The 13,935-nt window shown below is 36.7% G+C and overlaps 1 protein-coding gene and 1 pseudogene across 4 annotated transcripts; one reads left to right on the top strand and one right to left on the bottom strand.

Moving 5' to 3' along the window:
- Positions 1-6,250: 6,250 nt before the first annotated feature.
- LOC113083317 (ras-related protein Rab-19) lies at positions 6,251-9,244 on the top strand. 4 transcript variants are annotated; one of them, XM_026254471.1, is made up of 5 exons: positions 6,251-6,630; positions 6,727-6,804; positions 7,075-7,263; positions 7,571-7,754; positions 8,584-9,244. In XM_026254471.1, exons 2-5 carry the CDS (start codon positions 6,754-6,756, stop codon positions 8,859-8,861), a joined length of 702 nt encoding a protein of 233 aa, XP_026110256.1. In that variant the 5' UTR covers positions 6,251-6,630; positions 6,727-6,753; the 3' UTR covers positions 8,862-9,244. The 4 variants fall into 4 exon arrangements, with proteins under 4 accessions (XP_026110256.1, XP_026110254.1, XP_026110258.1 ...); XM_026254469.1 differs by having other exon boundaries at positions 6,727-6,813; XM_026254473.1 differs by lacking the exon at positions 6,251-6,630 and having other exon boundaries at positions 6,640-6,804; positions 7,067-7,263.
- Positions 9,154-13,884, bottom strand: LOC113083314 (haloacid dehalogenase-like hydrolase domain-containing 5; annotated as a pseudogene).
- Positions 13,885-13,935: the final 51 nt, after the last annotated feature.

The raw sequence follows: 13,935 nt of genomic DNA, 5'->3' as shown, positions 1-13,935 counted from the left end.
ATGAATGTAGAGAGCAGTTCAGATCATTTGATCTTCTCTGGAGTAGAAACATGAAGGCTAAATTTGGCTGCTTGTGCATTTGGTGCACTTCTTCAATGGGATTCTTCACAATGAGCAACAGTGATGCTTGCCTATACACTAATTAAGGAAACATTTGCATTTGGTAATTCTTAGAAGCGTTTTACTTACTAAAACAGTTTGTGGAGATATCGTATTATCATGATTAATATGCTGAGAAAATTAGAGAAGAAAGAAGAGTGTTGTGCAATATCAAGTAGTTTATGAGTAACTGGTTAAAGCCATCTCTACTGCTCAAGGCTGGTTTTTGCAAGCCACTCTTACAAATTAAATTTCCAAAATGTTTTTTTTTTTTTTCACAGCGATGCCATGACATAGAAGAACAGTTTTTGGTTCCCCAAAGAACAACTCTTAAAAGAACCTTCTTTTCTTAGTGTGAAGAACATTTTAGTAATCTAAAGAACCTTTTTAACTCCCTAAAAAGTTGCAACAAAAAGTTACATTTCCCCAAAAAGTGACATGCTTTTTTATTATTATTATTATTGGGATTGATGGTTCCATGCAGGGGCGGATCTAGAAAAATATTGATGGGGTGGCGAGAAGGGAGCAGGAATTTTTGAGGGGTGGCAACATATGGCAGACGTGTATATACTGAATTTAGTCACAGTTATCACAGTTTGATGATATGTTGCAAAAAAAAGCCGCAAACATGAGGTGCGAGCGGTTGCGAGCACGGATGGGAGCATGGAGGAAGGTTTTTTTATTTTTGGAGCAACTGCATGGTGAACGCTCTGGAAGTTGGTGCCCTAGGCAGATTGAGTCAGTTCGGGAGTTCGGAGCGGGATCGTGAATCATTTGACTGAGTTTGGGGACGGCGAATCATTTGAATCAGTTCGGGAGTTCGTAGTGGGCTCCCGAATCATTTGAGTCAGTTATGGGGATCGTGAATCATTTGAGTCAGTTCCGGAGTTCGGAGCGGCTTCGCGGATCATTTGAATCAGTTATGGGGATCGCGAATCATTTGAGTCAGTTTGGGAGATCGGAGCGGGTTCGCGAATCATTTGAGTCAGTTATGGGGTTCGCGAATCATTTGTGTCAGTTCGGGAGTTCGGAGCGGCTTCGCGGATCATTTGAGTCAGTTATGGGGATCGCGAATCATTTGAGTCAGTTTGGGAGATCGGAGCGGGTTCGCGAATCATTTGAATCAGTTCGGTAGTTCGGAGCGGGATCACGAATCACGAAAGATTCGCGCTCGTAAATTTTACAATTGGCCATAACCTTTAATTCGTGCCCCCATAAACGTTAAGCACAGAACAATCATCCAAATTTGCATTAGATGTTTCTTATTACATGTTTTTGATTTACATCTCTGCGAGAACTCTGTTTTAGCAGAACTTGGCTCACAGGAACAGTAATCACTACAACGGTAACACTAGAAATGCACATTACACATTACCTTCAGAAATGATTCAGACAATTCATTATTCAACACATTATTACACAGAACATAATTTTAAATATAATTATATTCATAAATGACTGTTAAAACATCCCAAAACAGCACCCAAACCTTGCAAAGACCTACCTCATTAATTATTCAAATACAACAGCCAATGGCAAGTCTCCAGCAGCAGACCTTTCAATATGTTATTTTTGTGTTAGAAGTTTTATTAATTCAAATTACAATATGCAGTTTGTCTGCAAGTATATGTATATGTATATATAAATCATGCAATTCATTTAGTTAAGCATTCAGTATTGTATTGTTTATACGCGCATAGCATGCGATCTCAGAATAAATTTTTGGCGGTTTTGTACAGAAAAGCTACAGTATGGATATAAGAAAGTGGTTTAAAGATTCGTCGGTGAAAAAGACGACTTTGACCAACACCAACGTGTGTGGAGACGACTCTGGAGCTAATGAGATGGTAGGATTGGAGAATTTGTCTAATGAGACACAATTTCACAGCGTAGACAGAGCAGCGGGTCTAATTATGAATGGGCCTACTACTAGTGATGACGTGATTGCCGTCGCTCTGGCTGTGACTGGGCCAAAGCTGCAGGCCATTGATGATCTTGGAAATGAAGGACCTAATCGGATCATTTTACAGCGATACCCTGCTCAGTTGTATAATAATAAAAATCGCTCCTTTGTGTATTCATGGTATCAGACTTGTGACTGGCTTGAATATAGTGTCAAAGCTGATGCAGCATTCTGCTTCCCATGTCGAGTGTTCAATAGTGCGCACGCCGTAGTAGAGACGTTGAGATCATACGGTGAAGTATTTTATTTGAATAATTGAACAAAACAAGACTATTGTGGTCTATTTTAGTTATAGCCTAATATGGGTTGTTGCTATGGTCTGTCTCAGATCATTAAAAAAAGTGTGCCCCCCTATGAAAATTAAATGCCCCCCCCCCCCCCCCCCATTTGGTTTGTTCTGGCGACGGCCCTGGTTCCTTATAGTATAGAACTATGTTCTTTAGATTAAGAAAACAAATTTTCTTTTAAGAAAGTTAACTTCAATGGTTCTTCTATATTGCATTGCTTGTGAAAAACTATTTTGCACTCTATAAAATAAAGATTCAAAAAGGAGGTTTCCCAAAGAAGCTTTCTGTGAACAGTTCTTAAAACAAAATTTTTTTTCTTACTGTTAAGAATATTTTAACATGCTGAAGAACCTTTTCTACTATATGTATATATATATATATATATATATATATATATATATATATGTGTGTGTGTGTGTGTGTGTGTGTGTGTGTGTGTGTGTGTGTGTGTGTGTGTGTGTGTGTGTGTGTGTGTGTGTGTGTGTGTGTAAAAACAACTTTTGTGGAATGCAAAGGTTCCATGGATGGTAAAGGATCTTCATGGAACTAATGCCAATAAAGAACCTTTATTTCTAAGAATGCATGGAAGTTAAAGATTGTTCATGGAAGTTTTATACCAATGATAAAATGTTGTCAGCTTGAGCAGCTTAATCTTTTTTTCATTTCCGGAATATTTTGAGAGGATATGTTGTGCAACCCTTACTTTAATGATAAGGCACTCAAAAATGATAACTCATACAGAGAGAAGATGTCACCGTTTGTGAGGGTTTTCTCTTTATTGATGCTTCTAATAAACACAAGTCTGTCTCTCGAACAAGAAGTTCTCTATGTGTTTGGATCTAAGGGTGAGGCCGTGCTTCAGATACCCTGCATATACCTAGACGTCTTCGTGTATAAGTTAAATCCAGACAAGTCTCGCGTTTTGAGCAATTACTCCACCAGAGATGCCAGCTCAGCATATTTCCTACTGAATATTTCAGAAAATCAAGAGTATTTCTCTGAATGCAGGAAGAATGGGCTGCTCATGGAGAGAAGATGCTTTCACGTGATAGTTTGTGCTCAGATGGAGGAAAAAGAGAAACTGTATTACCTTCACGGTGAAACTGCGCACATCTCCTGTCAGACGTTCAATTCCAGTCGTGGAGATACTCTTCAGGTGTTTCAGAATTTAAAACCAAGAAGTCTCAGATTGGCGAGTGAAATGATTCTGGATAGCAGCGTGTCTCTGGAGATCATTCCTGATGCTCTTAGGAGCAGAGTGAAGGTCCTGAACGAAGGCTCTTTGATTCATTTATCAGAAACTTCAAGAACAGACGATGGTTTTTTTAGTTGCTTGGTTTGGAGGGACAACCAATGCCAAAACCACAAGAGGATTGAACTATACATCGACGGACAGGAGATCTTCCTCGTCTCAGGAGAGAGTTACACATTGCCCTGTGGAGTTACACAATCTTCATCTGAGGACATATATTGGATAACTCCCAATCGATCAACAGATGAAAGAAATAATATGTTGAACGCGACAGAGACTAGTAACTACTCTTTGGTTATTCCTCACCTCATGCCGTACCACACTGGAACATACATCTGTTTTTCCCAATTTGAGACATTTAATGAACTCAACATTATCGTGTGCTCCGTTCTCGATCCCATCAATATCACATTTGCTTCGGGTGACAGTGCCGAGTTGATGTGCGTTTCCAATCTGTCATACTTTGCCAGAGTACAGTGGTACAAAGAGTACAACCAAAACTCAGAAGATCTACTAGTCGACAAAAAAGGCCATTTTGTGAAAGAGGACATGAAGAAGCGGCTGAATGCATCAAACCCCAATCACATTATCATATCTGAGCTTTCGATCCAGGACGGTGGCTCATATCGTTGCAGGGTTTTGGAGTCGTTTGAGAGTCCATGGTGTGTTAGTCGCAGGGTTCATTTAACATACGTGACCCCTCAGCTGGACACTTTCTATTTAGTGTATGCTTCCCTTATGGGCCTAATGTTGCTGGGGATTATCTCTGCAGTGGTTTTTGTCTCGATAGTAAGCAGGAACAGACACAAAAGAGAGGTTTGTACAGACAACTACGGCTAGAATAGACATTTAGACATGAATGGCGCCCAAAAATGGTTAAAAACTTTAGGCAAAGTGAAAATATGCATTGTAGTGTGGTTAAAAAAGTTATAAATTCAAGACTCACTTATATTTTATACTATTTTATTTGGGGAGTCAGGTGATATTGTTCACGACCCCAATGTAGTTTCTCAAATGGACAGAATTGATCAAATGTATCATAAATAAATGAAAATGTATATACAGTGTGTTATAAAATGTAATCGTTTTCTGTGACAAAAGATTTTCCTTTTTCATAATGCAAACATAAAAAATACTAAATAAAATAAAGCACTGGATTGAAATACAAACATTTAAAAATATGTAAACATGTAAACAAAGCACACCTCAATCAAAAATAATTATATCATAGTCATTAAATTTGCTATTCTTATTCTTATTTATATAGCAAGCAGGAAAAACGTAATAATAAATATAAATAAAAATTAGTGAATAAAAAATAATAGTTAAGAAAAATTTATTTCAAAGAGTTTAAAGTTTGACTAGCTGGATAAATATTATGCTGTAGTAATCTACTTATCTTATTTAGCTAGAAATGCATTACTATAAGTCTTTAATGTGTTTACCAGCGTTATTACTTTATAATAGAACTTTATCTTTATTTATGTTTTTCATATTATCATATATTAAACTCTTGTTATTCTGATTACGTCAATAAAAAGCAAAGCAATCAACACGTGTTTTCTTGTCTTTATGACGCGGGCGCCTCGTTGCTAAGAAACAAGGCTTCCGTTATGCGTGCTTGGTTACAGGAGCGCAACCAATCGTTTTTCAGGATTGGTGTGATTGACGTGTTGAGTGGGCGGATTTAAGTGAAGGAGGCGGAGCTTGAGGGTGGAGGACGCTCTAGATTTTTATTATGCAAAACAAAAGCGGTTCAACGGAATATCGTGCGATTAAAATGAATAAATGGTGAGTTAGTTAAACGGGTTATACATTTATATATATAGCCTAATTTAATTAATAAATAAAATAAATATTTAACATTTGAGAAAATAATAAATAAAAATAAATAAACGTAAAAAAACTGTTTAAGCATAAAAACAATAAGTTTAATACTGCTTTAAATTGTTGTTGCCCCCCCTCTCCAAAATTGTAAAAGTTTTCGATTCAATTTAATTGCAATTTTTTTTTTCAGAGCAAAAAAAAAAAAAAAAAAAAAAAAAAAATATCCATTTTCCTCTGATTTACAGAAGACACCCACTAAAATGTTATTCAGTGTAACAATCTTGTCAGGCATATTTACAACTAAAATCAGTTTATGACTTATTAAAAGACTAATTACTCAGTCAACATACTACTTAGTTTATTAGTAATTTGCCACTATCCCAGGCATTGCCCATTTGTGAGCAATAACTTTTTTTACTCATTTAAAACACAATACAATGTAGTATGCTTTCTTATTATTTTATATATTTTTATATGTACAAGTCATAAAAGGCATGTAGTTTGAATTTTTACATAAATATTGTGTTACACTAAATAACAATGTTACATTATTTCACCCACATTTTGACATTTTATTCTCCACAAACTTATTTGAAACTTTAAAAGTAGACACTTTACTCACATTTAATGTGCTTCATGGACATAAAATCACGGAAGTTAATTTCTTTTGATGTGGACATATTAATGTCTTTGACCCATGTACAAATAAATAAATAATTTTAAATGCAAGTTTTAATAAAAATAGAAAACAAAAAAAATTAACACCCACAAACCAACACACAATATGAATTTATTTATTTATTTATTTATTTGAAGCAAATACTCATGTTTCATTTTAAAAATGTGACAAATAAATGAGTCTCGTTCCACATGTACATTTTGATGTGCATGGTTTTCAAAGCAGTCAGTGTCTGCTCTCGTGTACAGTAGACTGCCATGGTGTAGTTTAACAAAAGACTGTTTCTGAGTCGAACAGAAGGAGTCATTAGCTTATCTGCATTTCCCCGAGTCAACTTGTGACCAGACACGAAGACCTCTGACCTCTGGACCGGGCCGAGAGCCAGACGCACCCCTCACACAGATGAGTGCATTGTCCGGCGTGAGCATGAGTGTGTGTGGGTGTGTGTGCATTCACAGTTTACGCACAATACTGTAGATTTCATCCCTTCACATTCTCATAAACACACTGGAGCAGAGAAACTGTAAGTGCCACTAAATATTCTTTCTGTAGGGTAGAAGACTAGTTTATAATGTGCGGCTAGTCAACTTTCAATATGCATGTTTTTGTTTCCCAATAGACTGTAAACAAACTGCAGTTCCCAGAGATGCAGTGGTGCAGGTGGGCAGGAGACTGGACGTCTCGCCTCAAGACGCAGGTAGACGGGGTGTGTCTGTTTGCATTCGACGCTTGAGTGTTTCACAGAAACCAAAGGACATGAGTGTTGAGTTAATGCTTTGTGACGAGGTCGACTCACTTTGTTTTTATGCACTATGGAGATTTCTTAACACGTCCGTTTTAGTGCTAGCTTGCAGAAAAGATTGCAGATATGGTGAAAACGACACTGGAACTGTGACATTTGCGCCGTGAATGAATCATTTGGCGGTCTGTGGGTCAAAATCCACTAGTATTTATTGCAGAAATGCAGTCCTCAGGGCAGGACGATGGAGACGGCTGTGACTTTCTGTTCAAGATCATCCTGATTGGTGACAGTAATGTGGGAAAGACCTGCGTGATCCACAGCTTCAAGTCTGGGCTCTTCAGTGACAGCCAACACAACACTATTGGAGTGGACTTCACCGTTCGCACCATAGACATCGACGGGAAGAGAGTGAAGGTGAGGTTATAGAAACAAGTGTGTGCATATATAATTAAATCAATGCATACAATTATTTATTATATATATTATTATTATTAAAAACATAGATATTTTTCTATAAAAATAGAATAGTACAAACTGAAATAAAATAAGAATTCGAGTCAATATACAGTCTGAAATGTTTGATGTTGACCTCTGACCTTTGACTGGATCTCATCAGATGTGCACACAGTGTTGAGATCTCTTCAGTCTAGAAGAGGCTCTAGATATTGTAAAGAGATGTCACTTGTGTCTGTGTGGATCTGTGCGATGTTCTTGAGATCAGATGCAGGTGTGGGACACAGCGGGACAGGAGCGTTTCCGCACCATCACACAGAGTCACTACCGAAGCGCCCACGGGGCCATGATTGCATACGATCTGACCCGACGAGCCACCTTCGAGTCTCTGCCGCACTGGATCCATGGTGTGGAGCAGTATGGAGCCGCCAACCTCGTCTTCGTTCTGATAGGTCAGAGCTAAGAGTCACACACTGTTTTGGCAGTCAGCTGACATATTAATGAATTATATTAAATTAAATACAAAAATAAAATTGTATAACATTTTTATGAGACCAGTATTTATATTATCGATTAATAATTAATATGCAAGTATTTAACATATTGAATTTACATTATATATATATATATATATATATATATATATATATATATATACATTACATACAGACCAAAAGTTTGGAAACATTACTATTTTTAATGTTTTTGAAAGAAGTTTCTTCTGCTCATCACGCCTGCATTTATTTGATCAAAAATACAGAAAAAAATGTAATATTTATGATATATTATTACAATTTAAAATAATTGTTTTTAAATTTATTATACTTTAAATTATCTCACTATATTATATTTTTATTATGTCTCATAAAAATTGAATAAAATTGTATGATTAATGAAATATTTTTATTTCTGAATTTATTAATATGTTAAGAAAAGTGCATATAAGCTTCTACACATTTAAAAAAAGTTTGTATTTTTGAGGATATATACACTGAACAAAATACTAAACGCAACACTTTTGTTTTTGCCCCTTTTTTCATGAGCTAAACTCAGAGATCTAAGACTTTTTCTATGTACAAAAAAAGTCATATTTCTCTTAGATATTGCTCACAAATCTGTCTAAATCTGTGTTAGTGAGCACTTCTCCTTTGCCGAGATCATCCATCTGTAACGGAGAATGACATGGATTCATTGCGTCAAATAATAGCCACTCAAGATAGTTGCTTGAGAACTTTAGTAGCAGATAAACTAGATATTCCTGATATATTTTGCGTCCTGCAGGTAATAAGTGTGACCTGGAGGCACAGAGGCAGGTGCTGTTTGAGGAGGCGTGCACGCTAGCGGAGCGCACAGGTGCACTGGCAGCGCTCGAGACCTCCGCCAAACAGCATCACAACATCGAGGAGGCCTTCGAACTGATGGCACGAGAACTCATAGCACAGTACGGAGGAACAGTCCCTCAGGACAGCCAATCAGATTCACCGACTGTTTACCTGCACTCAGACTCTCATCCAATCGATGAAGGAGAACGCCTGGAGAAGGGGTCATGTGACTGCTGACTGACAAATGATTCGTTGAAAGGAACTCAGCACTGAATAACTCTGTTGAGCGGATTCCGACTGCTCTGATTGGCCACCGAGTTCCGGAAGTTCAACAGATATGTCTGTGATTGGCTAGATTTCTCAACGCTGTAAAACACAAATACGCACTGGATCATTTGCTAGATCTGTTTTACCAATATCATATTTTTACAGCCTCAATGCAACATGGTGGACGTGGAGTTAAAAACAAATCAGATATCCCAGAAAATGTAAAATTGCATTAAATGAATGAACTCTGTATACACAAGTACAATGTTACGGATTACCTCTTATGGGACGTTTATTCAACAGTAGGTTGTGTAGAGTACAATAAAATGCTTAACATGTTAAAAACTGTCAAATAAATGTACAGTATCTTGTTCTTTCGTAAACCTAAACAATACAGGCTATTAAACAGATCACAGATCAGCGTTGTCCTATGATCCGTTCACACAGAAAAACAGATAGAAAGAACAGTGGTACAGTGTTTTACAGCAAATTTACTCAAAACTAACTGAGGCGTACTGTATGTGAACGGTTAACGGCAAATATTTCAGAGAACACCATTAACTGACTTGAGGTCATGTCAAAGCGAATCATCTTAAACGCCAACGACAGCAAAATGCATGAAAACACTGTATTTTAATAAAAACTAGCACAAAAATTTACGTTTTATGTAACTGCATCAAAACACGATTCGTTGAAAGTAGCAACAAAGTAGCAAATGTGGGATACAAAGTCGCTTTTCTTATCTAAAGCAGAAATGAGCTTGAATAGTTAATGGACTTTTTTTGGTCTCTGTGAAATTACACAAACGTTGAAGAAATAAGAGAAGTAGTATTGTTAGACACTATCACACTGAGAAAATATAAAGTCGCAATTATGAGCAAAAAAGTAGCATAAATGGGCCTCTGAATAATATGTTTATGCAGTTACATAAAAGTCTATTTTTAGCAGTTGTGATCTGTGCTTCATGCATCGTTACAATACTGACAAAAGATAATGCACCTTTCTGCCAAAATGTTGCAAGCATTACCACACCCTTATAATTACTTAATTTATATTAACTCTGGAAACAGCCTTTTAAATACAAAAGATGAGTTCAATTACAGGGCAAGTGACTAAAAATATTACATCCTAGAGTATTTAACAAATCAAAATTCAATGCAAAATCATTTTAGACTGACAGGAGAAATAAAATGGCTCAAATAGCTGTATGTAAAAATGCAATGTCACCCTGGAGCACAAAAGCAGTTTTAAGTAGCACGGTTATATTTGTAGCAATATATTGCTATATATTTTTATTTTATGCCAAAAATCATTAGGATTTCATGTTCCATAGTGTAATTTTACTCATGTAAATATATCAAAACTTAATTTTATTAGTAATATGCATTTAGCCAAATATTGTCCGATCCTTACAAACCATGCATCAATGGGAAAGCTTATTTATTCAGCTTTCGTCTAAATGTATAAATCTCAATTTAGAAAAATTAACCCTTATGACGACTTTTTTGTTTTGTGATCTGAGGTCACAAATAATAAAAAACTCTGTAGACGCAATGGACACTTCCTGTGTTGACACGAATTATAATCGGGGTAGATATGGCTTAATACTCGATGATTTACTGCAGTGGCCAACCCTCCAGCTGGAAGACCAGCTCCACTCCGTCCTGAACGTCATGGACCACGAACGAAGGCTGGGTCAGGCTGGGGTCGAAGCGGAAGTCCCGGTGACCGTGGAATATCTGCTGCTCCGTGACCGTCTGCTCCGGGTCCGAGGGCAAGTCCTGGTGGTTATAGACGCCCGTGCAGACCAGGATGGAGCTGCAGCCTTCGGGCAGACGGTGATCGAACGAGCCTCCCACCATCACCCGTCCTGAGCGCTTGGCATCGTCGGACGCGTCACACTGCAGGTCTGCGGTCACCTGGCTGCTCGAGCCGCCCTGCGCATGCACCTGTGCACGGGTGCGATGCATCGCTTTGAGGTAGCGGTTGTACAGGTTTGCACCGTAAATATCAGCCATTGGGTTATCACTGTGAGAGAGATACACATGCATCAAACATCACGAATGCTCAGAAGTCTAAAGGGATAGTTCACATTAAAATTTAAGACTACTATGTGTATACGACATGCATCTTTCAGATGAATACAATCAGAGACGTATTGAATCAAAGTCATGCTTTATAATGGGTTTAGGATGGCTTGAGAGCATTTTTGGGTGACCTATCCCTTTAAATAAGTGATTTTATGATTCTGAAATAGTGTTTTCTGCTCAAAGGTGACGGTTTTAAATAAATTATGTTTTTCTTAACTATTATTAATTATCGAAGAATCGCTAAATAAATGTACATTTGTTTCCACAAAAATATAAGGCAGCTTTTAAAACTCATAATAATCAGAGATGCTTCTTAAGCAGCAAATCATGTGAAGATCATGTGACACTGAAGACTGGAGGAATGATGCTGAAAATTCAGCATTGCATCACAGAAATAAATTATATTTAAATATATATTCACATAGAAAACGGTTATCTTAAATCGTAATAATATTTCACAATATTGCTGTTTTTACTGTATTTTTCTTCAAATAAATGCAGCCCTGGTGAACATTAGAGACTTCTTTTAAAAACCTAATTAGTCCACACTTATGTACAGTAGTGTATGCTATGCATTGAACTTCAAAGGTTAATAAAATGTAAATGTTCAAAACAAGTTGTGTATGGCTCACCCAATGGCGTAAAGTCTCTCGACCGGTCGGGTCCAGCCCAGTTGCTCGGCCTGTTTTCTAATGAGCAGCTCAGCATAGTTATAAGTCACAACGCTGGGCTTCCCGATCAGAGCCTCGTACTTCAGCTCACAGCCTGTTATCTTCTTATAGATGCTCTCCAGACACACGAGGAACATGCCATGACCGAATCTAAAGGAAATCAAGCATCAGTCCTTGTTAATGTGTCATGCTATAGTTAATAAAAAAATTAATAAAAACAAACCGAGGGTTTTTGGCTTCAGCCATCCACAGGAGATCCATGTTGCAGGCCAGCACAGGCATGTGTGGGTAATGCAGTGATGTCACAGGGTTTCCTGGCCTCCCATTGGTCAAGAGCACATCAGTGATCAGCTGTATGCTGGTCTCCCACCTGACAGGTTCACCGAACAGGACGATGGCTATAAAGTGAGCGTAAACGCAGATGAGTATAGACACAGATCTCCAGAACAGAACGTGACTCCAGTGGAACGAAACTTACCGTCTATTGGTGGCAAATCCTTAGACGGGGGATTCTGGGGAATATTAAGTGAGATATATATAGTCAAAGGTTGAGATTAGGATGTATTTGACTATCATTGTTTCTACTCACCGTGTCTTTGGGTCTGCGGTTGTTGATCCACTACATCCAGGAGAGGATTGGCTTCCCTTAACATGTCAATGGTCACAACATTCTTGAAAACCTACACTGGAGTTTTATCTGGTCAAGGACAGCTAAAAACAAACTAATTACATTATACACACACACACACACGCACACACACACAACACACACACACACACCCACACACACCTACACGCACACACGTACACACACACACACGCACACCACACAAATTTTTTTATTATAGTACATGTAATTATATTTTATATAATTTATATATATAAATAATATTTTCAATAAATTTCTATATTTTTAAATTCTACATTGTTTATATACATACTGTAATAAACTTATTATAAAATATATTTATAACTACTAAAGTAACTCTTAATTATAATTACAGAAATGTATTATTAAATACAATTTATTATGAATGTATTATAATTTACAAATGTAATAAAGATATTTTAACAATTAAATTATATTTTATTTATTTTAATTGTATTATTTATTAAATGAACTATTATAGTATAGTATGTATTCATTATATTATTAAAGTATATATTTTTATTATTACACATTTTGCAATTACAATAATTATATTTATACTATATATATATATATATATATATATATAACTATAACTTATTATATATATATATATATTATAGTTATATATATATATATTATATATATATATATATTTATATATATAGTATATATATATATATATATATATATAACTATATATTATATATATAACTATATATATATATATATATATTATATATATATAAAAACTAATAATCATAACCTAACTATAGTAATTATAAATATGCTAAAAAAAAAAAAAAAAAAATAGTTGTAATTATTAATGTATTTAATAGTAATAAAAAACAATATTATTATAATAATACATTATTTTAATATATTGTAATGAATTATTATTATTAATATGATATTTTTATAATTGTAATTATTTATAACTATTAACCAAGTATAGTCATTAAAGTCAAGGTAAAGAAGGATACTTGTGTGCGACTTCCACGACGGGTCCCTGTCCGGACACCAGCACACACAGCTCATGGAACTGAGAGAAAACCCGCAGAGGACTGTGGGATAGCACCACCTGGTCTGCAGACACCTGTGGAGAGATCAAGCTGTCCTGTCTCACTCTCAGACTCATGCAAACAGCTCACGTTACCCACAGGGTGTGAATATTAGTGTCTCACCTCGACCTCCAGAAGATGAGACAGCTGCTCGGCTTTGTTTTCTCGGAGAGAGTTTCCCGCATTAGTCACAAACACCACAGGGACCTTGTATTTTCCATCACTGTCCACCAGGTTCCTGAAACACTGTTTGGCTGCAGGGATCGGCGTCCGTCCACGAACCAGCACCCCGTCGATGTCAAAGAGAAGCCCAAACAAGCTGCGATCCCCTTCACACACATCCTCAAAACAAAGTTTGTACAAGCACACAATTTTATCCAAAGTGACCAACTGGACTCATCAGTTAAACCTGTTTTTCAAGAGGTTCAATGTCTTGATCAGGTCACAATGGTGATAATTTCAGTCGGGATCTGAACCTACAACCTTCAGGTTACAGATCAGTTCAGGCCCAAACTGAACCATGAGGCCACCACACCGCCCCCTAATGACACTGTTTTATTCCCGCCTTTAGAC

Source organism: Carassius auratus, unplaced genomic scaffold (genome assembly GCF_003368295.1).
Source record: "Carassius auratus strain Wakin unplaced genomic scaffold, ASM336829v1 scaf_tig00037716, whole genome shotgun sequence".
Classification (NCBI taxonomy): domain Eukaryota; kingdom Metazoa; phylum Chordata; class Actinopteri; order Cypriniformes; family Cyprinidae; genus Carassius; species Carassius auratus.
The sequence above is the reverse complement of the archived record's forward strand: the minus strand, read 5'-3'. Positions and strand labels throughout refer to the sequence as shown.

Bases quoted from the DNA above. Each gene is read 5' to 3' on its own strand.
- LOC113083317 (XM_026254469.1), top strand. From the start codon at position 6,754: ATGCAGTGGTGCAGGTGGGCAGGAGACTGGACGTCTCGCCTCAAGACG. The intron at 6,814-7,074 runs GTGTGTCTGTTT...GCAGAAATGCAG, and splicing joins TCAAGACGCAGGTAGACGGG to TCCTCAGGGCAGGACGATGG. The intron at 7,755-8,583 runs GTCAGAGCTAAG...TGCGTCCTGCAG, and splicing joins CCTCGTCTTCGTTCTGATAG to GTAATAAGTGTGACCTGGAG.